Source organism: Phoca vitulina, unplaced genomic scaffold (genome assembly GCF_004348235.1).
Source record: "Phoca vitulina isolate PV1807 unplaced genomic scaffold, GSC_HSeal_1.0 scaffold3, whole genome shotgun sequence".
NCBI classification, from domain to species: Eukaryota; Metazoa; Chordata; class Mammalia; order Carnivora; family Phocidae; genus Phoca; species Phoca vitulina.
The window spans coordinates 7,010,631-7,037,229 of NW_022589706.1; the positions used below are offsets into that span (position 1 = coordinate 7,010,631).

A 26,599-nucleotide genomic window follows, 5' to 3' on the forward strand; every position below is an offset into this window, starting at 1 on the left:
CTTCCTGATCAGCGGGGAGTCTGCTTCTCTCTCTCTCTCTTCCCCCCCCCCCCCCCCCCCGCCCCCCCCCCCCCCTTTTTTCTCTCAAAAAAAAAAAAAATCTTAAAAAAAAAAAAAAAAAAAGAAATTACTGTCTTCAATTAAATGTACACTTGAAAATAAATGGCTTAGGGGCGCCTGGGTGGCTCAGTCGTTAAGCGTGTGCCTTCGGCTCAGGTCATGATCCCAAGGTCCTGGGATCGAGCCCCGCATCGGGCTCCCTGCTCTGCGGGAAGCCTGCTTCTCCCTCTTCCACTCCCCCAGCTTGTGTTCCCTCTCTGGCTGTCGCTCTGTCAAATAAATTAAAAAAAAAAGAAAAAGAAAAAAGAAAATAAATGGCGGGGTGCCTGGGTGGCTCAGTCGTTAAGCGTCTCCTTCGGCTCGGGTCATGATCCCAGGGTCCTGGGATCGAGCCCCGCATCGGGCTCCCTGCTCGGCGGGAAGCCTGCTTCTCCCTCTCCCACTCCCCCTGCTTGTGTTCCTTCTCTCGCTGTGTCTCTCTGTCAAATAAATAAATAAATAAATCTTAAAAAAAAAAAAAAAAAGAAAAGAAATGGCTTAAATTAGTCTTCAAACAAAATCTAAAGTTCTTATCAACAAGATGCAAATGGCTTCAGAACTTAATCACTCACTATCTAAACATATGAATCTCACCTTTATCTGACTTTTCATCCACACAATATTTAAAAAACTTCTGTCGCTCCTCAGCTTGATTCCACAGGCTAAGACCTCTAAGGAGTTCCGCGGTGTCCTTCTGAGAGCAGTGTTGTGCAATCACTTTCTTCTTAATATCCTTAAGCTCTTCATAGGTAAAATATTCCATTAACATTGGCTGAAAAACCTAAATGAAACATTCATAAGGAAAGATGCTTAACTAGTTTTGTTTACCCTACACCTTTTAATTAATGGCTCAATTGTAGTATTATGACCCCGTATTTCCAAGAGAGAAAAATTTTGGTTGTTGCCACCAAGTCAGCTTATCCAAAAAAGTGTAGAGAAAAATATCACCAAAAAGACCCTTCTTTCTATGGCTTCTCTGGCTAATAAATCCCAAGTAACTAAAAAGCATCAGAAGCAGAAGGTTTTCCTGTGCAAAGCTGTCAAACACTCTTAAGCAGTCTCATATGGTTAGACATTTACGTCAGTTAACTGCCTTTTGCTACTCCAGCAACTGAACTCTACCTCAGTAGGACCTCTAAATCATATAAGAAAGGTAGAAAGGTACCCAGTGTACTAAGAACCCTAAAACTCAGAGCTCTACTGAGACCTTGAACTATCTACATTTCTTCTTTGAAACAGATGCTTAGTCCCAACCTCCAATTTATAGAATTAGAATCTTTAAGAAATGAAGCCACAGTTTTTTTTTTTTTTGGTTCCACAGATAATTTTGATGTGCATCACAGGTTAAGAAACACTACTCGAGTAACTCAGTGGCTTCAATACTGGTTTCATATTACAATGACTTGGGGACCTTTAAAATATATCTAGGCCAGTATCTCTGATTTAATCAGTTTGGAAAGAGCTGAAATGTGGGGTTTGGTTTTGTTTTTTTAAATACAGATCTGATTATAAGGTGAAGCCATAGGTGATAATCATCATAGTAACTGATTAACAACTAAACAAGAATCCAGTTCCTCATAAAATAATTCTTCTATTCCTTACCCTAATCCTAATATTCACCCCACTTTTAGAGAAAGAAGAGAATGGGAAAATCTTTTGCTCATCCACTCAGTGATATCCTAATACATGTGTACTAGGAATAAAATTGGTAAGTTTAACACTACCATTTGATTACCAAAATCCCCTACCAAAAAAAAAAAGAACACTAAAAATTCTTTAAGCTTAGCATGAAAACACACAAAACGTTAAAAAGTTTCAAGAGGGGCGCCTGGGTGGCTCAGCTGGTTAAGTGACTGCCTTCGGCTCAGGTCATGATCCTGGAGTCCCGGGATCGAGTCCCGCATCAGGCTCCCTGCTTCTCCCTCTGACTCTCTCATTCTCTCTCTCTCTCAAATAAATAAAATCTTTAAAAAAAAAAAAGATTAAAAATTAAAATAAATAAATAAATAAATAAATAAAAAGTTTCAAGAATCCTCTAAAGGTTCTAAGAAGACATTAAGGTAACATAAAAAGCTATTAACATTCAATACAGTGCCATCTACATAATAATAAGATAAATATTCGTTGAGCAAATGAATTAAATCATTGATTCAGTGACAACCTCTCTGAGGTAACAAAATTTATGTTTTCTTGGGGTTTTCTTCCTTTCCTAAAATGAACCAGAGGCTTATCTTCCTATGCATTATTTTGAAGAATGAAAGGCAAAACAACATCTTAAAAATTTTATAGATCAAAATCACAAGGGAGAAAAAATTATGCTTACCTCCTCTTCCTCTTTCATGTGAGGAAGAAAATCTCTTGTAAAAGCCTCCAATCTCTCTTTTAGCTGTTTTGCATAATTTAACTGCTCACATTCATTCTAGAAACGTAAAAAAAAATTATATCCTATAAGTTTTGCTTCCTTATTTATATTATACTGATCATAGGAAGTAAGTTTAAAATACAACATAAATAAATAAAATCTTAAAAAAAAAAGAGTATTTAGGGGCGCCTGGGTGGCTCAGTTGGTTAAGCGACTGCCTTCGGCTCAGGTCATGATCCTGGAGTCCCTGGATCGAGTCCCGCATCGGGCTCCGGGCTCAGCAAGGAGCCTGCTTCTCCCTCTGACCCTCCCCCCTCTCATGTGCTCTCTCTCTCATTCTCTCTGTCTCAAATAAATAAATAAAATCTTAAAAAAAAAAAAATAAAAAATACAACATAAAACCTCAGGAAAAAAACAGACTGACAAACAGCAAAGTGGTCTCTGTATTTTTTGAAGCATAAAAGATGTCCTTAAAATATCTTGCAAAGGAACCTTGATTTCTTTCAGTAATGTGATCTCATACTTCAAAATGTCATAAAAAGTCTAAAAATAGCAAGTATTTGCTCAAAACTTCTATTGATTTCTAATGTATACATTTATATAATCTCTCTGTTTCAGTTTTCTTAATCTATGTCTGAGCAGTCCTCAAGAGCCTAGTGGACTCGATCACCAGAGTCCCTTCATACTCATCCAATGTACCCTCCACTACACAATCCACAACGTCTGTTACGTTACGCTGACAGAAGACCATGTCTACTTCAAAAGGCCAGGTATCAACATACTTCCAAAGATAAGGGGCTCATGACATCCTGAAGTAAATCAGTCTAATTCTGGACAATAGCTAAAAGGTTTTCTCACATGAACTAAGATGCCATCTCCTCCCTGTAACAGCTATCACTTCTACATCAGCCCTCTCAACTTAAAACGTGGAATTTTACAAAATAATGAAACTTTTAAAATATAGGAATATTTTATCCCTGCTGAGTCTTCTGTAGTCTCCTCCTTTTTGTACTAATTTATTCAACTCTTCTCAATATTCCATCCAATGTCCTATTCTCTGAAGATTTTACACATTTTCCCTAAGCATCCCAAGTGGCTTCCATTTCCACTTCACATGCTAAGAATGATCAAATTTGCTTTTCCAAATCAAATTACTCTTCTGACCCTGAAGCCCATCTACACCTCCTCCTATTAATAAATGCCCACCTGGACTGCACAAGCAGTTCAAACTCAACATGTCCAAAATGGATCTTTTTATTCCCCAAGCCTTTTCTATATTCCCTAGAAATTTAGGCTCAATTCTCATTCTTATTTCCTTTCTCTTTCTGTTTTCCTTTTTCCTTTATATGCACACCCTACATGCTATCAATTTTATGTCCTATATAATTCTCAAGTCTGTCCCCTTCCCTCTATCTCCACTGGCTACTACTTTAGTTCAGATCTTAATCATTTTATTGAATAGGAACACATGAACATGATATAAAACTGAAAGAGTACAAAGAAGTATTCAATAAAAAGTAAATCTCCCTTCCATCACTACCCAGTACCCTACCCTCACCCAACTGCCCACTTCTCCACCAAGGAGTTACTGTGTCTTCTTCCAGACACTATTTCAGTATTTTTGAGAACAGTCTTCCTGCTTCAGTCTTTTCTTTCCCTTCAGCCCATCCTCCTCCTTGCTGTAAGTCTTTCTAGAACACAAATCCGTAAGTGAAAGGTGTGTGGTGGTTTGACACAGTTGCAACTTACATCCGTGTCTCACCAAGCCAGAAGGGAGACTGTAAAGGAAGATCAAATTTCAAATTTCTAACAATATGTAAATATAATTAAAAGGAAAATCTTTCCATATCATTATCCTAAACTACACTCAAATATGGCTAATTTTATGTTATACAATTAAAAATTGTCCTGTTTAACGATCCCTGCACTCTAAAATATGGAAAAAGGAAAGATAGTAAACATTACAGCTAACATTCAATTTTTAAATAAACAGAATTTATAAAATAAAAGTATTCACTCAATCTCACCTTTAGTCACTTTAGTCACCAATAATTGCATTTATTATAGCTTTCTTTCAGGAGTTGAGTAAATATTACCAGAAAGTAAAAATTTTATGGTAATTAAAATTTCAACTTACAAAAACAACTTTAATTTGGGGAGGAGCATTCACTATAAAATTTTATATACGGTAATGAAAAAGTAACTCACAAAGATTCTCATCAACCTGAGACAGGCTCCTCTGAGCACTCTTCTCAACTAGGCCTCAACCGTGAGCTCTGTCCTTGGCCCACCTAGTCCAGTTTTAGCTAAAGTCATTCTGAGTCAGTTTAGCAAAAATCCCTCTACCCTTGGCATCTGATCATCCTCAGTATCTATCCACTCTCAATATCTTATCACCCTGGTCTGCCTTCAGCAAAAACCCTCTTGAGTCAGTCTAGCAAGATTCTCCCTAGCCTTGATGTTTCCTCTTAGTAATTTTCCTGACCCCCACTCTGCTCCTTGGCTATAAATCCTCAGCTATCCTTGATATATTCAAAGTTGAGAGTCCGATCTCTCACCCCTACTGCAAAACCTCAATGTAGTAATCCCCCAAATAAAGTCTTCCTTACTGCCTTTAACAAGTATCAGAATATTTTTTCTATAACATAACATCATTTACTATAAAATGCTCACACTTTTTGCTGACATACCAGCAAATGACACAAATTGTGATAAATACCCATTTTTGTAACTCACCTTAACATTCTTCAGTCCCTTTTCAAAGAGGCTAAGCATCTCAGAGAGTTTATTGTCAGAATGTACATTATAAATGGTCTGGCTGCGTTGTTGAAGCAAACCAATAATGTATTCGTTTTCGATTTGCTCATGCATTTTGAACTCCTTAAAAGTAGCATACAGAGACTGCAGAAGAGCACGGAAATCATTGTTGTTGGAAAAGTTTGTTTTAGAAAGCTGAAAAAAATTTAAAAAGAAAGGCATAATAAATATATGTAAATATGCACCAATAAAAAATATTCAAATGCATTCCTATTTAGTTTTGTACATAGCAGAATACCTCCCTTACACTTGGTTCAAGTACAAATATGGGAAATTCATAAATTAACAAATTATAATGGTATAATAAAAAGTACACTAGGTCAGAAAGATACTGGTTTGCATTCTGAAGGGCTTGATGATACAGTTAAATGATGCATGCACCAACACATCACATAATTTCTTTAAATAAAAGGGATTAGACCGACTCCCTCCAAACCTAAAATTCTGTTACTCTATATACATACTAAAAATACAGATACTCTATAAAGTTGTATGAAATTTTAAAATAGTTGTGTTAGGATAACGTTGTAGGTGTTTTTATCTTTGTTCAAATGTTCTTTATGCTATTATACTACTTTTACAATGTAAAAATTAAAAAATACTCCATTAGGGGCGCCTGGGTGGCTCAGTCTGTTAAGCATTTGCCTTCAGCTCAGGTCATCATCCCAGGGTCCTGGGATCGCATCGGGCTCCCTGCTCGGCGGGAAGCCTACTTCTCCCTCTCCCACTCCCCGGGCTTTTGTTCCCTCTCTCGCTGTTGTCTCTCTCTGTCAAATAAATAAAATCTTAAAAAAAAAAATACTCTATTATAGTTTGTTTAAACTTTAATATCAAGATGAGTCTGATCTGTTCCAGAAATAATTATAAAATATTGAGTTATTAGAAGAATATTACTAGATGATTTCAGGGGGACTGGTTTTGGGGTTTTTTCCTTAAGAAAAATGGGATAAACAGCAGCTTATTTAAGAACTCATGTACTTTTCTGAGGTAGAGGCATTGTAATAGTACAACATGGAAACCTAGTACATCAGCACATGAGAAAGTGAAAGGACTTGAAGGAAAGCTACAAATCAATGAATACAAAGAAATATATATACGGTCATTTTCTTTAATTCTATTCAACCAAAGAAAATGACTATTCAGATGTAATTTTAATTTTTTACATTTAATGGCAATTAAATTCTCATGTTTAAATGCATATATCTTATCAAGAAACTTGATTCAAATCAAAGCTCAAAATAATATTCAAATCCTCCATTACCTCCATTGCCATATTAAATCTACTTTCTATTATATCAACTCAAGTTTCAAAATTCATTTTAAGAGGGAAAATCTGATTAAAAACACAGACCGTAAATGGAGGGGAAGAAGCTACTAACACCACACTTCTAGACTTGGTTTGTCAAGTCTGATCCAGTATTCCTTAAAATGCAGTAGATTCTAAGCTGTCTTAATTGTCTGTTCTCAGCAGGAGTAGCAGGCTTAGGACAAAGCATCAGAAAAGATGGTGGACTCCTAAAGCAGAACTATTCCACTATACAGAGCAGAATTAACTAAGTATCTTATGGAAAACACACTATGGATTAGGTATTAAGAGTCATTTACAGGAATCGGGACCAGAGTCTCTAGGATCAAATCCCAGTTCTATCATTTACTTAGCTGTGTAACCCTGGGTAAGTTACTTTTCTCCTCCAATGCCTTAGTTTTTCTTCTTGGTGCTAAATGAGAATAACAACAACATCTGTGCTTTATTTACATGGTTGCTGTGAAATTAAAATGAATTGGTGCTTAATAAATATTAGCTCTCACCATTTTGAAAATTAATCATTCGTTTTTATAAATTCATGCATTGTTTATTCAAATATTTAATGAGCAGCTATTATGAGCTGGGCTGCTTCTGGTACTCGGGATAGATACATCAGTGAGCAAAACAAAGTCGCTGCCTTTATGGAGCTTACACTCTAGTGAAGGGAAGTAACACAAGAAACAGCAGCCAGGGTAAGTAAGTAAATTATTGAGAACAGAGGTTGGCAACTTTTTCTGTAAAGGGCCTGATAGCAAATATTTTAAGTTCTACAGGGCATACTGTCTGGAGCAACTATTTAATTTAGCTGCTGTAGCATAAAAGCAGTCTATGAATGAGTATGACTATGTTCCAATAAAACCTTATTTATGGGGCGCCTGGGTGGCTCAGTTGGTTAAGCAACTGCCTTCGGCTCAGGTCATGATCCTGGAGTCACAGGATCGAGTCCCGCATCGGGCTCCCTGCTCGGCAGGGAGTCTGCTTCTCCCTCTGACCCTCCCCCCTCTCATGCTCTCTCTCATTCTCTCTCTCAAATAAATAAATAAAATCTTAAAAAAAAAAAAAAAAAACCTTATTTATGGACAAAGAAATGTGAATTTCATATAATTTTCACATATCATAAAATATTATTCTTTTGATTTTCTCCAACTATTTAAAAATGTAAAAATCATTCTTAGCTCCTGAGCCAGACAAAAACAACAGGCAGAACAGATCTGGTTAAACCAATGTTGTAGATTTTATCCTAAGAAATGCTACACAAGACCACAATAAAATTTACTAGTGGCTCATCTCAGCAAATACTATTATGGGTCATTTTATTTATATTAAATAAAATTAAATTTTATTTAATTAAATTTTTAATTAAAAATAAGTCTTAGTAGAAAGAAGAGATAAATCTAAAGAAAACATGGTATCAGCTATACAATTTTTAAAAAACAAAAACCAAAGCATGGCAAAAAAATAAATAATGCCCTCATATGACTTAAGGAAAATAACATTTTAAAAGACATGCAGAGGTGCCTGGGTGGCTCAGTCGTTAAGCATCTGCCTTCGGCTCAGGTCATGATCCCAGGGTCCTGGGATCGAGCCCCGCATCGGGCTCCCTGCTCTGTGGGGAGCATGCTTCTCCTTCTCCCCCTCCCTCTGCTTGTGTTCCTCTCTCTCTGTCTCTCTGTCAAAATAAATAAATAAAATCTTAAAAAAAAAAAAAAGACATGCAGGAAATTCTGCATACATTCTCACTGGATTGTTAGAAAATCTTCAGATTTAATAACAAGCTAAGATAAGGACCAGGCTCATGCTACAGATTGAGAACCCAATTAGATGTATAAAAGAACTCTACATTATTCATAGAGTCAATCCAGCTTAGTGGCTAAAAGTGCTGACTCTGGAGCCAGATTGCTTAGGTATGAATCCATCTCTGTCAGCAAGTCACTAAATTGCTCTGTACCTCAGTTTCTTCATCTGTAAAATATGGCTAATAATATTAAATACCTAATAGGGTTCTTGTAATAATTTAATAATATATCTGAAGAATACAAAATATAACCTATATTAAGCCCTACTTGGGTTTTTCTGTTATTTTTATAGTTAGCCCAAATAAAACTATCATTAGAAGTCCTTGGGGTGCCTGGGTGGCTCAGTCGGTTAAGCATCTGCCTTCAGCTCAGGTCCTGATCCCAGGTTCCTAGGATCAAGCCCTGCATCGGCCCCCTGCTCAGCAGGGAGCCTACTTTTCCCTCTGCCGCTCCCCCTGCTTGTGCTCTCTCTCTGTCAAAGAAATAAATAAAAATCTTAAAAAAAAAAAAAAAGTCCTTATACTGGGATACCTGGGTGGCTCAGTCGGTTAAGCATCTGCCTTCAGCTCAGGTCATGATTCCAGGGTCCTAGGATAGAGTCCGGCCTCACACTCCCTGCTCAGCGGGGAGTCTGCTTCTCCCTCTCCCTCTGCCTCTCCCTGCTGCTCAAGCTCTCTCTCTCTCTCTAATAAAAAAAAAAAAAAAAAGAAGTCCTTATACTACCCAAATCACTTTATCTCCACTCGAAATGAGCAACTGTTTCAACCTGGTACCTAAAAGTCAGTAAATTTAGCAGCTAAAAGATAACCAGAGCACATACAATTTAACTTTTTAAAAATTTGTTTATATGAATTTTTAAAATTGTTTACTTCTACAAAGTTATTCAAACATACAAACTTGACTGAGACAAAAATAAACCTAGACACTAATATCTCTGACCATATTGAAGTCTATGATGCACTATGTACTATACTAAGTATTTTTAGATTAAGTAGGTATTAAAATTCCCATCTTATAGATGAAAAGATGAGGCTCGGAAAAAAATAACTTGCCCAAAACCATACAACCAGTAGACAACAAAACACAGATCAAATCTCCAGAGCTCTAAAACTTATGTTCTTTCCACAAGATACAATATTAGTCCCAATCATAAAGCTATCCTTCCAATCCAACAGAGTAAATTGTCAGAAAGAATGCTTGCTCTCAAGCGACAGCTCTCACCAAGGGTCAGTTCTGTGCCTCCCCCCCAGGAACTAATGGGCAAGGACATTTTTGGTTGTTACCACTGCAGAAGTGCTACTGACATCTAGTGGGTAAAAGCCAGGATCCAGCTAAACATCCTACATTGCACAGGACAGCAGCCACAGAAAAAATCATCTAGCCCAAAATGTCAATAGGGCTGTGGTTGAGAAAGGCTACTCTAAAGAAGTGTTTTTCAAACACATTTAACCATGACCTTTAGTCTGAAATACAGTGCAACCCAGACACACACATATCACAGTTACTTCAAACAAATTTCAGGAAACAATATTTCCCTGTCTACCCTGTGATGTACTCTAATATTTACTCTTCCATTTCATTTTTTAAACCCTGTTTCTGACCCACAAAATTGATTTCATGACCCACTAAAGGATTATAGGACACACTATGAAAAACACTCTGCTACAGGATATAAAAGTTCCTAAATGACCTATAAACTTGTATACTCTGATGGTTGGCAAACTCAAAAATGAACCTATATAGAACAGGACACACATAACAAATAGTAACAACCAGTGACATGGTATCTCCTGTATTTTAAAAAGATTTATAACTAACTTTCTGTCTCAGACACTCTACAACCTAAAATCTTACAGCCTGGCTTCAAACTGACTCAAAAAATTGCGCGACTTAAAGACTAGATTAAATAGATTAAATAGATATGAAAAATAGTACAACAAAAACCCAAACACTATTACCCCAAATAAATTTTACTTTTTATCTACTCAGCCAAACAATGCTTTGATTCAATCAAGGAAGGTTTATACTCAATAAAGAAACCTCAATTAACTGTCTGGTCAAACTAACTATACAGATAGAAAAAAACTATGGCCCAAAGGTGAAATGTTCTGAATAAAATCATGTAACAAGTAATAAGCAGCAGAACCAGTAAGGTAATACAAAAAAACATGGGCTTCAGAAGTGGGGGGGGATCCTATAATTAAAATTCAGGCTCTCTTAATTACTAGTTGAGTTGGGTAAGTTACTTAACAAGTAAGTCTGTTTCCCCATCTTTAAATGATGGATAATACTTGTCTCATGGGGCTCTTGTGAGGATTAAAAGAAATAACGTAAGCATGTAGTAAGAACTCATTAAATTCCCTTTTCCTTCCTCTCCTAGTTTTCAATTCAGTATTCTCTCTAATAAACCAACCTTCCCAATGCCAGTCAACAAGAGTTTTTGTAAGTATGCAGAAAGAGGAAAAAAAGGAAAACTAAATTCTTCATAAAGCTATACTTGTTCAATTTTTTAAAATAATCTATTCCAATTATTATGAGCTTATTTCCCTCCTAAACTTCTGTCATAAAATGTCCTTTATTTATAAAATGATAGCCAAATGGCACTTTTAATATCCTTACCTGAAAAACTTGGGCACTCTATAAAAGCCTCCACCACTTCAAACTTTTATAACTGGTTTATATGTAAGTCTAGGAATCTCTGTATTATACACATCCTTAAAACCACCACCTACTTTATTCTCAGAACTCAGCTCAAGATCGTAAGACCACTCCTAACACTTTAATGTACAGCTAACTGTACACTTCCCTCCGCTCCCACTATACCTCATTTGGATTTCCACCTTAGCACAAATACAAGATTGTAAATTCCACATCTCGCATCGCCAATGCAAGCTACTGATAAAACACAGGGCCGACACACAGTAGAGCCTCCACACTCACTGGCAGAATTAATTTTGAGGACAAGAGGAAAGACTGAAGAATTGGAGTAAACTGGAAAAAGGATGTCATCCAATGAAAATGTTCATTAAAATCATCCCAATTTGGAAGGTCAGTGAATTAGAAAAAGATTTCGTAACAGACGGTTAACCAAAGAAATTTTTCAGAAACTACTCTGGTTTCATACAAAGAAAATTAAACTAGAAATCAAGATCCTGACTTGGGTTTCCATCTGGATCTATAACTAACTGCTGATGTAAACTGGGTCTAGCTAATCTAGGCCTACAAGTCCCCAGCTAATAAACTGAAATACCCCTTCCTTTACCTACCTCAAAGGACTGTTCGGGTAACACTGAAAAATCTTTCCATAAAGCTTTATATAAGAGGAAATCCGAGAGCAAAGGATTAAATTAGGTATTACACAGCAATATTTAAAATGGCCTACAAGAGGGGCGCCTGGGTGGCTCAGTCGTTGAGCATCTGCCTTCGGCTCGGTTCGTGATCCCAGGGTCCTGGGATGGGGCCCCGCATCAGGCTCTCTGCTCAGCGGGAAGCCTGCTTCTCCCTCTCCCACTCCCCCCGCTTGTGTTCCCTCTCTCACTGTGTCTCTCTCTGTCAAATAAATAAATAAATAAATCTTTAAAAAAACATTAAATTAAAAAAATAAAATGGCCTACAAGAATAAATTATTCTAAGTAAACTAATCTAAGCATATAAATGATTGAGCTGATGCTAGTAAATACATGGATGCTTCTAAAATATATTGTACTTGAAAAGTTTGATACTGGAAATAAAACTGACCACTTTACAATTACTGGACATTCAGAGTCAACACTTAGAATAAAGTGAAAAAACATACCTTGTATCTTTTTAGTTTGAATACAAAAACTAGTTCTCATTTTATAAAGTTCTACTGTAGGCTATTTGGGTTGAATATCCATGGTCTTTACAACCGAAAGATGGTGAAGGCAAAAACTTGAGATGACAAATGAATAAAAAAAATAGTCCTTTAAGATTATTCAGCCAGCATTTAACAGTTATTTCTCCACCCTAGCTCCCAAAGGACATCCTAGGAGAGATTTCCACAAGCTATTAGTATCAAGAAGAAATCTGGATGTAAAATTCCTATACATTTTCTTTTTCCCCTAAATCACCTTGGTCTCTGATCTACAGTTTGGAAAACTGGACTTTTAATCTCCTTGATGAATTATATACAACAACCTCATTAACTATAATTAAGAATTAGTGATAATTTTGACTTATGCTATGTCAAACTGAAATTGCTTTCTTAATTACTGCAAGAGGAAACATTTACTAAAAAGAAGACTCAGGTATTGTTTTTATTTATTTATTTTTATATTTTTATTTATTTATTTGACAGAGAGAGAGACCACAAGAGAGGGAACACAAGCAGGGGGAGGGAGAGGGAGAAGCAGGCCTCCCACTGAGCAGGGAGCCCGACATGGGGCTCGATCCCAGGACCCTGGGATCACGACCTGAGCCGAAGGCAGATGCTTGACGCTTGACGCTTAACAACTGAGCCACCCAGGCATCCCAGGTATTGTTTTTTAAAATGGCACCGTATGAGGCTGGTTAGTCTACCACATAACTAAATAAAAGGGTGACACTTAACTATTATGGAAAAGTCACAATCATTTGATGAAAGTCACAAACTCCCTAGGAAAGTGTACACATGCACAAAAATTTCTGTAACAATTTCAGGTGCTCTCCAGGCTAAACTGCAGAGAGGACCTCCCATTCCATCAGTCCTCACTAACTTTCCCTTTTCAATTCTGAGAAAGTAAAAACCCTCCCATTTTTTAATTTCCTGCAATTAATAAATACTGTCAGAATAACTAAGTTCAAAAGCCAGAGGAGGTAAAAACACTACAGCAATCTAACTCAAAAAATTCAGGGTTACACAGCTTAACGTATGGCTTACCCATTCCTTATGCTTCTCCTGGATAAATGGCTCTCACCCTTGGCTGCACACTGGACTCACCTCAGGAACTTTAAATTACACTTGATGTCTGGGTCCCACCCTGAGAGAGGCTGATTTTCAGTGCTTTGGGCATCGGGATTTTTAACAGCCTTTGGATGACTCTAGTCAGCAACCAAGGTTGAGAATCACTGCCCTGGACTGTCCTGTTTAAACCTGTATCTGAATCAGGTCTTTTTTAATTTTCAAAATGGAGGGAGGAAAAGGATGGTTCTGAGTGCGTTTTGAAGTGCTGGTTTTGAATGTGGCCTAGCACTGAACACTCTGGGCATCCTCCAGCTGCCTCCCTGGGCTGTAACCCCTCTTTTCTCTCAACAGTGGTTCTGCTTAATGTTGTGTAATTTCTGAAAATTCATCAAAGCTGATTTCTATACTTGAACAACAGTTGTTTAAATGTTTTTTATTTGGCTCTGTTCTACACGAAACAGGAGTGCCTGAAGTTTTCAGGATATATATGTGGACTTCCCCCAACGTAAAACTGATAAAAATGTGGGCGGCTTAATATTGTTTTAAAATCATTAAAAAGGCCCTGCACCATCTCCAGAAAAGTGCTTTTTCAGTTAATGCTGCACCAATTAACAGTCCAAAAAGGTTCTCACAGTTAAACCAACTTTTTCCGAGGTCCCTTTTATTCGAGTCCACGTTAAGAATTCCAACAGAGAACAGCGGTCTTATAACAAAATTTGCATCGAGTAAATAAAATGCTCCAAGACAAAGTTGCAAGGAAAAAGATAACCATAAATGAAAGTGAAGCTTCTCCAGTCCCTAGACCAAGAAACCTGGGTTTTCGTCCAAATCAAGCCAGTGAAAAGCTGGGGCGTAAAACGAGCTGGGTTGGGGGAAGCTGCCCGCTGAGCCAGGAAACAAGCCAGAGGTTCGGAGGGATGGATGGGTGTTTGCAAAGAGACTCGGGAGCCCCCAAACCAGCCAGGAGCAGGATGAGGGGCGGTGGTGCTGGGGGAGGAGGAGGACAGCTGCAGAAACGGCCCGCCCCAGGCGGATAAGAAGCCCAGCGCAGGTAGCCGGCCCGGGGTCCCCGAAGGTCGGTGGGGCGCCAAGCAGCCCCTCTCCCTAAGGGGGCGGGGGCAGGGGCGGGAGGCCCAGCGCGGCCGCAGGGAGCGGGGCCCGCCGCCAGGGGCACGCAGCCGGGCAGGAGCCGCGCCGCGGGCCCCGAGGGCACGTCCGAGGCCACCGGCCGGGTGGGGGCGCGGGCTCCCCCGAGAAGGTGCGGGGGAGCGAGCGCAGCGCTGACAGCTGCGCAGGCGGCAATCCGCGCGGCGCGGCCCCGGGGGCTGCGGGCGCGGCGCAGGCCAGGCCGCCCGGGGACCGGCCCGCTCCTCCTCTCGGCCCGCGCTGCCCGGAGCGAGAGGCCCCGCACACCGTTACCTTGTCGCAGTAGAGCCCCACCAGCTGCTTCATCCGCCAGTGTGGGGCGGTGAAGACGTCCACTTCCTCGGGGAAGGGCGCCATCGCCACTGCCTCAGCCTCTGCCTCAGCAGCCGCGGCCGCCGCCTCTCCATAGACACCCTCGCCGCGGGGCAGAGGCGGCGCGCCCCCCTGCGCATGCGCCCGCCCCGTCGGCGCGCGCGCCCGGCCTACTCCGCCAGCCCCGACGCGGGGACGCGCGGGCCGCCGCCATGCGGTCCCCGAGGCCCACGTGACCGGGCTCGCGGCGGCGCTCTCACCTACCTCCTCCGCTGCTTCCGTTCTTTGGCCCGTTCGCTTGCCGAGGAAAGAAACCAAGTCTTTACCCTATTTGTTTCATAACATCAAACACATTATCTGAAGGGATGGGCTGTCGCTTTGGAGGCGCTTTCAGCGCTGCCGCTACGCCCACCAGGCCTTGAGGCCGAGGCAGCCGAGCACAATGGCCGCGCTCAGGCCGGGACCTCCGCCTGGGCGCCGCGGACTGTGACGCCCATCTGCCAGGGTGGCTGTTCTGTGCCCCACCGGGCTCTCCTAGACCGCCCTTTGCCTCCCTGCCATTCCCGAGTGGCAGGCTCGACTTCCCTGCCCGCTGGTCAAAGGCCCCCGGCGAACGAATGGATGGACCAGGACTGAGGCTCTAAGAACATAGGACCCACAGAGAAACCGTGCCGCGTGGGCGGACTGGACCCTGGCGGCGCATGTGTTCTGGGTGGGCGCCGAGCCTGGGTCTGGGGGCAGGGCACCATCTCCTCCAGAGCGGGCCGGAGGGGAGGGCAGCGTGGAATTCTGGAGCCTCCAAGGAAGGAAGGAAAAATGTGCCCTGGGGATCCAGGAGGCAGGAATGTACCTCGAGCACAGGAACACCAGGTCAGGGGTGTCAGAAAGGCCTTAGGTGGTGGGGGGAAAGGGCGAATTATCACAGAAGGTCAGTGCGGGAAAGAACCTTGGTACACATACTAACATTTTAAGCCGCGACTCAGGGAGAAAGGAGAAAAGCAAGGTCACTGCCAAGAAAAAGGTTAGTCTCTTCCCACAGGTCAACTTCCCCCCCGCCCCAGCTGTCGAAGAGACCTAGGGAGACCCTGTTACGGGCTCTACTAATCATGACCAACTCTAGACCGGTTGCCTGGAGGACTAATGGACTCACAGAGAAATGGGAGAAAACAGGGACGGCTAAGAGCCTGAAAGTGTCTGGTTATTTGCTTAGTGACTATAAACTGCAGGAGGGCAAGAACCAAATATGTTCTGTTCACTCCTTATATTCCTATTATCTATCATAGTTCCATGACAACATAGGGGTTTGATGAATATTCAAGAAATCGCTGGAGTCGAAGGTGAGAGAGAACCTTGCAGTAGAGTGCATCTGTTTATTTCTAATGCACAGACTGGACACAAAGTTAGATGCCTGGTTTTGCCAGATAGTGTTTGTAGGACTTTGAATAAGCTACATGAGGTCTTTGTGCCTCAGTGTCCTTATATAGAAAATGGGGACAAAACTGCTATGGACTAAAGGCTTGTGTACTCAAATTCATTTGTTGAACCCCCTGCCTCACCATGTGATGGTATAAGGAGGTGGGCCTTTGGAAGGTAATTAGGATTAGATGAAGTCATGATGGATTGTTGCCCTTCTAAGAGTTGCTAGAGCATGCTTCCCTTCGCCACGTAACAGAAGGGGAAATTGGCAGTCTGCAAGCCTGAAGAGGGCACTCACCAGGCTGGCACCCTGATCTTGGACTTCCAACCTCTAGAGCCATGAGAAATAAATTTCAGTTGTTTCATCCAGTCTGTGGTACCTATATACCTCAGTATAGCTGAGCTATATGTCTGAGCTAAGATAAATACCTCCTTATGGCACTGTTAAGAGAATTAAGAGAGTTCATATATTTGAATTGCTTATATTAGCACCTGGCACATAGTAAGTACTGCCTGTAAGCTGTTATTATTAAATAAAACAACTTTGTGAGGTAGTCCTAAAGGAAACTAAGTCTTGAAGACATTCTGGTAATTGCCTAGCATCCCACAAATTAGTAACCGAATAACCTGGCCATATGAATCTAAGTCCAGTAACACCCTCCCAGGCACTATATTAGTTGTGTGGCGTACAGAGATGTGGTTTATGCACAGTCTGTCCTAAAGAAACAGGGACGCCTGGGTGGCTCAGTTGGTCGGGCATCTGCCTTCAGCTTGGGTCCTGGGGTCCAGCCCCGCATCAGGCTCCCTGCTCAGTGGGGGAAGCCTGCTTCTCCCTCTCCCTCTGCTTGCCACTCCCCCTGCTTGTACCTTCTCTCTCTCTGTCAAATAAATAAAATCTTAAAAAAAAAAAAAAAAAGGAATAACACTTAATAGAATGTAGATATGGTCCTTAATATCTGTTATCCTCTTCCCCTTTCTGCTTTCTTTTAAACTCTGCTCTTTCACTAGGGCTTTGCTTCTATGTTTTTTATTATCCCCCAGAAGACATTTTCTTACTTCCGCTCTATTTCTTTACTTCATTCTGATCTTTCACTTCAGCGGTCTCAAAACGTAGAATCAGACCTCAGGTGAACCAGTTATATGGAGAAATGTGTTCCATGAGAACATGCACTTTGTTTTATGCTCAGCACTTAGAACAATGCCTGTCAAACAGTTAGTACTCAAAATCCATTGAATAAAAAAAGGAACAGGAGTACCTGGCTGGCTCAGTCGGTGGAGCATGCAACTCTTGATCTTGGGGTTGTAGGTTCGAGCCCCCTGTTGGGTGTAGAGATTACTTAAAAATAAAAATCTTTAAAAAACAAAAAAGAAAGAAGAAATGAGGGAAGTTCCTGGTATTCTGTAATTTCCTCATTTTAACTAAATTTTAAAACACCATGTTCTATCTCCCAATACTTATTTGTGTCTGTGTTGTTCACCTATGTACTTCCAGAAGCAAGCACATTAAATAAGTGTTTCACAACAACAACAAAAATCCATCCAGACACAGTTTTGCTGTAACCTAGAATTCGAAGCTCTGTCCTCAGCTCAACAGTAATAACAGCCCCTTTGGACTCTGACCACCTCAGGGAATTTATCTAAGATGACAAAATGAAAGAAATAAAGTGATAAAAAATAAGTGCTGTGGGTCACTCTTCCCTTTGAAGGAAGCTGTTAACATTAGCTGCATATGCTGAGTAATGTAGCAATTAATTACCTGCTATAACCAGAAGAAATTGATTGATTTACATTAAACTTTAGCCCCAGAAAGAAGGCATTGATCAGTGGAGTGTCATTACTGGTTGCTGCAACTACAGTCGATCAGGAACTGTTACTGAGGCCAAGGTTGTCGGTTTAATCACCTATGATTTCTTCTCATATATGACAGGGAAGTTCTAACAGACCATCTAGCTATCAGCAATCACAAGGAGACTGGATAGGCATGTGAACAATGAAAATCCACATCGTTTGGTGTCTGGTGTATCCATGGTTCGTTCCTTCTTTCCTGCTCTCGTTCTCTCTAAAAAACTGCATGCCACGGGGGGGTAGATGCCAAGTCATTCCATGGTGACCTAAAAATATGACGTTAGTCCTCCTCGCTAGTATTTTCCAACCTTAGTTTTGAGGGCCCTGGAAAGGATTAGTGGCCAAGGAAAGTCAATTCTAAGGCATTTAACTCTGTTTATGTGAGTGACACAGCACTTTCCCCAATAGGGGGTGAGTTGTGAAAACAAGCAATGAAAGAATGTTGCTGTTGCAAAAACAGTCCTAACTCTGTACCAGAATTCATCCTCACTGTCAGTCAAAATAGCCAATCAACATTTTGCTGTAGCAGGTTAGGCTGATTTAGGAGTACAGGTTTCAGTAGGGGTGATGGCATTGTTAAAGACAAGATAGCCAGATTTGAAATGCAATCCCAGATGCTACTTTTTCTTCTTTTTCTTTTTTTTTTCATTTTCCTATAGGATATTTTATATGCAAATAGCCTTAAAAAATGAAATAGCTATAGGCCTGCAGTTTGCCCCAAACCCTCACTTTCTTTTTTAAATTTAAATAGTGAATGCTATTTCCCCATTGGTGTTCACTATATAATTATAGATGAGTCACTGTGTATATTAGTTTGCTAGGGCCACCATAACAAAATACCACAGACTGGGCAATTTACACAAAAGAAATTTATTTTCTCACTCTTTGGAAAGTCCAACATTGAGATGTCAATATGTTTGATTTCCTCTGAGGCCTCCCTCATGGGCTTGCTTATGGCTACCTTCTCAGTGTGTGTGTGTGGGGGGGGGGGGGTCGGCTTTCCTCTGTGCCTATGTCCTAATCTCCTTTTCATATAAGGACACCAGTCAGATTGGATTAGGGCCCACCCTAACCATCTCATTTTAATTTACCTCTTTAAAGGCCTGATCTCCAAATATAGTCACATTCTGAGATACTGAGGGTTAGGGCTTCAACATATAAAATTTTAGGGGAATACAATGCAGCCTGTAACAATATGGAAAGAAAAGTCTGTCACAAAGATATAATAAAACTTTCTGTATAATGACAAAAAAACACAAAAAACAAAAAACAAAACTGGAAACAACTAGATGTCCCTGGGTAGGATACTGGATATCAGATAAATAAATTATAGCACATTCATTCAATGGACAAATATGCATCTGTTAAAAAAGCATAAGATACATCTATGTTTGCTAATATAGAATGAAACCAAGATTTTCTTTTTTTTTTTTTAAAGATTTTTATTTATTTATTTGAGAGAGAGAATGAGAGAGAAAGAGAGCATGGGGGGAGGGTCAGAAGGAGAAGCAGACACCCCGCTGAGCAGGGAGCCCGATGCGGGACTCGATCCCGGACTCCAGGATCATGACCTGAGCCGAAGGCAGTCGCTTAACCAACTGAGCCACCCAGGCGCCCTGAAACCAAGATTTTCTAAGTTAAAAAACAATGTAAAGAATACTTTGTTAAGGGGCGCCTGGGTGGCTCAGTCGTTAAGCGTCTGCCTTCGGCTCAGGTCATGATCCCAGGGTCCTGGGATCGAGCCCCGCATCGGGCTCCTGCTCAGTGGGAAGCCTGCTTCTCCCTCTCCCACTCCCCCTGCTTGTGTTCCCGCTCTCACTGTGTCTCTCTCTGTCAAATAAATAAATAGAAATCTTTTTTTTAAAAAAAAAGAATACTTTGTTAAATATCTCTTTTGTGTTAAAAAAAGAAAAAGTACGTCTTAGAATAAAAATAGAAATTTATAAGCAGGGGTTCTGGGATGGGAAGCAGTTAAATACCTTTTAAAGATGTACCCTTTGGTACAGTTTTAATATTTTACTACATTCACCTATCGCTCTTACAGTTATAAAAATTTGTTAATAAGATAGCTTTTTAAAAGAATTTAGGCAATAAATTTTAAATCTTTAAAAATACTATTAAAGGTAAAAATGTTTGATTATAAATAATCAGGAGCAACAGTGCAATTAGCCATTTTATATTTATCCTAAAATTGTATTCTAACCTGGTTTTGTACAACTGCTTTGCCTCTGGTTTCTCTCTGTACACTGCTCTTTGGTCCACAGTCACCTTTCCCATAGGACTGGAGGCATCTTTGAGGGTAGGGACAGTGTTTTAATGACACTGGAGAAATGGGTCTGGTAGAATGTTAATTGAAAAAAGCAGGATCAAAATTGTACTTACAGTATAATCCACACCATGTTTACAGAATGCATATGAAGGATTGGAAATAAATAAAGCAAAATCTTTTTTTTTTTAAGATTTTATTTATTTATTTGTTAGAAAGAGCACAAGCAGCGGGAGCGGCAGGCAGAGGGAGAGGGAGAAGCAGGCTCCCCGCTGAGCAGGGAGCCGGACATGGGGCTCGATCTCAGGACCCTGGGATCATGACCTGAGCGGAAGGCAGACGCTTAAATGACTAAGCCACTTGGGCGTCCCAATAAAGCAAAATTTTAATAAGTCTCCTCTGAGTGATAAGAATTACAGGTGATTCCCTCCCTCTTTTGCATTTTTTCTATCTTTCCAATATTTTAAATGAACATGTTTTACTTTTAATGTCAGAAATACAGAAATGAGCGTATTACAATCTGATGATAATTGTATTTTATAAATACATTTAAAAGGTGGTAAAAGAGGGCACTTGAGTGGCTCAGTGGGTTAAGCGTCCGACTCTTGGTTTCCACTGAGGTCACAATCTCAGAGTCATGAGACTGAGGATCGGGCTGTGCGCCGGGCATGGAGCCTGCTTAAGATTCTCTCTCTCCCTCACCCTCTGCCCCTCCCCCCTCTAAAAAATAAGGGGGCTAAAAGGAAATATATCAAAATGTTGATAATGGCTATCTTGATGGTGGAACTATAGTTGATTTGGGGGAAAGAGGAGCTAATTTTTTCTTAAAATTTTAACAAAAGGGGTGCCCGAGTGGCTCAGTCAGTTAAGCAGCTGGCTCTTGATTTCAGCTCGGGTCATAATCTCAGGATCCTGGGATCAAACTCCACTTTGGGCTCCCTGCTTAGTGGGGAGTCTGCTGGAGATTCTCTCCCTCTCCCTCTGCCTTTGCCCCTGGATGTGTGCTCTCTCTCTCTCAAATAATAAATTATAAAAACAAATAAATAGTAAAATTTTAGCAAAAAATTTCCCCTAACTTTGTATTTAAAAAACAAAATTAGGGGCACCTGGGTGGCTCAGTTGGTTAAGCGTCTGCCTTCGGTTCAAGTCATGATCCCAGGGTCCTGGGATCGAGCCCCACATCGGGCTCCCTGATCAGCGGAGAGCCTGCTTCTCCCTCTCCCTCTGCTGCTCCCCCTGCTCGTGCTCTCTCTCTGTCAAATAAATAAATAATCTTTAAAACAAAAACAAAAACAAAATTAGGTTTTGTTTTAAAGATTTCAGTTTAATTAACATTAATCACCATTAGATCCATAATGCCAGAGCTCAATCCAGTGTCTGAGGTCCATCCCACCTCATAGACAGAATGACTGTACAGAGTGGCTGTAACTGTGTCTGGAGAACTTGGCCTACCTCTCCTCCTCATGGGGCTTCCCCACTTGTCCCTAGGAAGCTATGCCAGTGAGTTCTAGCTGGGTTCTATTCCTTAGACCGTCAAGCCCGTGTGGCACTTCCTGCGTGACACACACATAGGACCTGCTTCACCTGGGCAAGGCCTCCCAAGCCAGCCAGGGTTCCAGGGTTGCTGCTAGCTCTTTTAAAAGTCTTAGAAAAAATACTCGGTGGGGGGCGGGGGGGAAGTTGGGGGATATCTACCGCGTTGGGCATTTTCCTGTTCAGTGGCCCTTTGTGTCCACAGTGAGTCTCTGTATCCCTTTCCAGAACTTTGAGTTTGCATTTTTGGAACACATGCTTCCCATTCTTGACCAAAGGGTAGGGCATCAGATTGAAATACAGACGCGACTTACTGTTCCCTTTTCCAAGGTGTGGCCCTGTCTCCCATAGCGGTGGCTCACTGATGCCTCACATACGAGAAAAAGAACTGCTTGGACTTGTACAAAGGCATAGGATAGCAGAAGACCTGAGAAGAGGAAGAAGCATAAAAGAAAAAAGGGATAGATTAGACAGAAATAAAAATATGAGGAAAAACAGAGTGGGGGAAGAAATAAAAGAAAGAAAAATACGTAGGTAGAAAGAGAAGAAAGCAGTAATTAAAATGTATTAAGGTCTTTTTATATACTAGGCACTATAAATTCTTTACATGAATTATCATGTGTAATCCTTACAACTATATGTGGGAGGTTTTATTTTTTTTCTTGCTTGACAGAAAAGGGAAATGATGTTTAGACAGTTATTTACTTGTCCAAGGTCGTAGAGCCAGTTAGTGGAAAATCAGGGATATAAATCTGTGTCTTACTCATCCCAGAACATGCACTTAACCTGACACCAAAAGACAATTTTGTCATTAGTTTATGTCAACAAACTAAATGACTAATATGTGCTCCTAATCTCTGAACTGGAGCCAAATGTAACTGTGAAGAATATGGGCTACACCATAAACTACATATATCCAAATACAGAATAGTCTCAGTCTTTAGGTTACCTTTTGCAGTTAGTAGTTCAGATAATGCTAAGACCAGATTTTGCTTCATTACAAATATGGACATATAATGTGTATAATAGTTCATAATGTTTCTTTGCAAAAATTCCAAACAGATCAGAGCCTTCCATTTCTTAAGCATACCTGTGTGTCACTTATCTTGTTCTCAGTAAATATTGCCATGTCGGCACCAACTCCTTGACTTTGAATCAAAGGCCCTATTATGAGCTAACTTGCCTGGAACAGGGTGGTGCAGTGTATATGGCCTGAGGGAAAGGTGGCTACTCTTAAAGACAACTTGATTCAGCCTGTTTGTACCATGTAACGAGGAAAAGCATCACAAGTTTCTGGAACGGAAAGGACCGATAAGCTTCCTGTAAATTGTCGGACTTACATTTATTGTACTGATGAAATCTGGCAGGCAATTGCTTAATCCCTGCGGGGGGGGGGTTATTTAGGGAAGTACTGGTTCTGTTTCCTTCCTCCTTACCACTGACATTTTAAAAAACCCTCATAAACCCAAAACACAGTATCTGGAGTTACATAAGGCAACTCCTGGTAAATTTTTAAATGCTGACAGCTATGCAGGCAGAAAGAAACATGAGTGTCATATACACCTCTGCTTCCCATTAACTAATAGCTTTTTGTTTTTTAAGAGCCTGGTTAATACATAAAACATAGACCAAAGTTCTAATTCTACCTCTGCCACTACCTACGTACCCATGGGACCTTGGACAAATCACTTGCCCTTTCTGCGACACCTTTGAGAGTGATAAGGGGTGATAAGTAATTAATACTTATAATCTACAACACATGCAAAAAGGACTCTCCCAGACAACTGCTTACCTATTATGGGAAATCAGTCACCAACCACCCAGATAAGTCTATCAAGAGTCAGTTGACCTTTACCCAATCATTGTGTAACTAGTTTAACTGTAATTAGTTTAAGTGCGATTCATTTTACTGTGATTAGTTCCATTCACAATTACAGATTTACATGGATTTAATCTTGTCAGCCCCTAAGAGAGCCAATTCATGAGAAATGATATCCCTCCCTTTGCATACAGCATAGTACTTCTATGATCTTCCTCTCTAAACACAAGGGTGTATTACACATTGATGATAGCCACCAATTATTGAAAGACTCAATACCAGGCACATTATCTCATGACATTGTGAAGTAGGGTCGGCCAAACCAGTTTTACTGGAACCAAAGCTCAGAGAGGCAGAAGTAGGACTCGAGGGGCGCCTGGGTGGCTCAGTTGGTTAAGCGACTGCCTTCGGCTCAGGTCATGATCCTGGAGTCCCAGGATCAAGTCCTGCATCGGGCTCCCTGCTCAGTGAGGAGTCTGCTTCTCCCTCTGACCCTCCCCCCTCTCATGCTCTCTCTCTATCTCATTCTCTCTCAAATAAATAAATAAAATCTTTAAAAAAGAAAAAAAGAAGTAGGACTCGAATCCAGGTCTGATGTTTTCACCACGCCGCAATGCTCTTCCTCTTACACAGCTATCATATTTCATTTTCTGTGAAGTGCAAGTCCCTCCATGCAGCTTTGCTGGGAGTTTCATCCGTGAAAAGGGGTGGAGGAAGGGGGAAATAATATACTGACAGCACGGGAGGCAGAAGCACATGGCTTCAAGGTTCTTAGCTAAGTGGTTGTGATCAGCTAAATTAATAATAGAAGACCTGAAATAATAACTAGGAGGTAATAAGCCATGGTACTGGCAATAAAAATGCCCTAAGACTTCACCCAGGGACACCTGGGTAGCTCAGTTGGTTGTCTGCCTTCGGGTCCAGTCACGATCCCAGGGTCCTGGGATCAAGTCCCACGTTGGGCTCCTTGCTCAGCGGGGAGCCTGCTTCTCCCTCTCCCACTCCCCCTGCTTGTGTTCCCTCTCTCGCTGTCTGTAATAAATAAATAAAATCTTTTTTAAAAATTTTCAAAAAAAGAAAGACTTCACCCAGGGAGCTCAGATGCCAAGAGCACCTGAACCAACCCTGTCCTTGTAGCATTCCTCAAAACATGGTCCTTGGAGAGAACCTTCATTAGAACTATATCAGGTCCTTTTAAAGATTTGATTTCTAAGACTCACCCTTGGACATTCAATGCAGCACATTTGGGGCAAAGTCTCAAGCTCTGTATGATTCTTATGTAACTATAGTTTGAAAATACTATTCCAGTTACTGTGCTTCCATAATTAAAACTGTTTTTCGAACTTGATGAGGTGGCTGTAGAATTCATGAAACTCATGGTATCACTTGCAAAACGCGACATGATACATTAAACGTAATATAGCTAAATTTGTAAGATAATAGTACAGACTTTGGGAATAAATAGACCTGAGCTCTCCTCTCTTGCTTAGCAGTTATGCAACCCTGGGCAAGTTTCTAAACATCTCTGAGCCTTAGTTTCCACTGCTTTAAAATATCACTTATAACACTTGATGGGGTATTGTGAAGACTGAAGACAATATATGTGTGATGCCTGACACATAATAGCCATAGAATAAATTACAGGTATTCTTATTATTAAGCATCCAACACTGCATAAAATAGGATGCCACTTCTTAATAGACTCTAGTATTAAGAGATACTGGGGGGGGGGGCGCCTGGGTAGCTTGTCAGTTGAGTGCCCAACTCTTGATTTCGGCTCAGGTCATGATCTCAGGGTTGTGAGATCAAGCCCCAGGACGGGCTACACACTCAGCACAGTCTGCTTGGGATTCCTCTCTCCCCCTCCCTCTGCTACTACCCCCTCGCTTCAAAAAAATAAATAAGTAAAATCTTTTTTTTTTTTTAAGACTTTATTTATTGGACAGAGAGAGAGAGACAGTACAAGCAGGGGGAATGGCAGAGGGAGAGGGAGAAGCAGACTCCCCCTGAGCAGGGAGCCCGATGTGGGACTCAATCCCAGGACCCTGGGATCATGAGCCGAAGGGGCAGATGCTCAACGAACTGAGCCACCCAGGCGCCCCACAAATAAACAAAATCTTAAAAAAAGAGAGAGAGAGAGAGAGAGATTAGGAGCCAAAGGTTTTGAAATGTTTTTCAAGCCATTGTAATGGTTCAGCATACCAGCTTTGGAATCAGAGTGTCTGGGTTCAAATCTCAGCGGGTCTACTTCCTCACTCACCACCAGCACAGTAAATCAGAACTTCTTTTGCCTTCTGGAAATGAGGCCTTTGTTAATATTGTTAAGCTACAAACCTGTTCATTATTCTGTTAAATAAACTAAAATGGAAATAATACTACCTATCTGACAGGGACTGTGTGAGAATTGAGATTATACAGGTATAGAGAACATGACAGTATCTGGTATATGATCAAAGCACTTTTAAAAGGAAAAACCTGCTCATTTCTATTACTATTCAACAAACAGTATGTGACTACCATGGGTCAGGAACTCTAGATTCAGTATGTCCAGGAATGAACTCACCATTTTCTCTGTCCTCTGAGTTTGCCAATCCTCCGTATTTTCATTTCGGTGACTTTTATTGCTGCTCATCTAGTTACCTACCCTAGCTAGAATAATGATTGCAAACAAACTTGAGTACCAGGCACTCTTCTAAGGAAGAGTGTATTTTATGTATTCTTGTATTAAATTTTTTTGGTATTAAATTATATCTATTCACACCGAATGACTGTATGAAGTGTAGGTACTATTACCATCCCCATTTTACAGATGAAAGAACTGAGATGCACAGGATGCATGATCTGCCCAAGGCAATCCCGGAACAGCAGAGCCAAGATTCAAATCTAGGCAGTGTGGTCCCAGACTCTGTATATTTCAGTGTACACAATACTGCCTCCAGGGGGAGCCTCACAGGCTCAGTGGCTGGAGCATGTGACTCT

At 40.8% G+C, this 26,599-nt stretch overlaps 1 protein-coding gene across 1 annotated transcript in view; it reads right to left on the bottom strand.

The window, feature by feature from the left end:
* The window catches only part of FBXL5 (F-box and leucine rich repeat protein 5), a 44,751-nt gene extending 29,864 nt beyond the window's left edge, over positions 1 to 14,887 (bottom strand). Inside the window, exons 1-4 of the mRNA XM_032400001.1 lie at positions 14,703 to 14,887; positions 5,198 to 5,413; positions 2,423 to 2,518; positions 694 to 880 (exon numbers count right to left, since the gene is read on the bottom strand). Coding sequence (XP_032255892.1) covers positions 694 to 880; positions 2,423 to 2,518; positions 5,198 to 5,413; positions 14,703 to 14,786 — 583 coding nt within the window. The 5' untranslated portion in view covers positions 14,787 to 14,887. The remainder of the gene's footprint in view (positions 1 to 693; positions 881 to 2,422; positions 2,519 to 5,197; positions 5,414 to 14,702) is intronic.
* Positions 14,888 to 26,599: the final 11,712 nt, after the last annotated feature.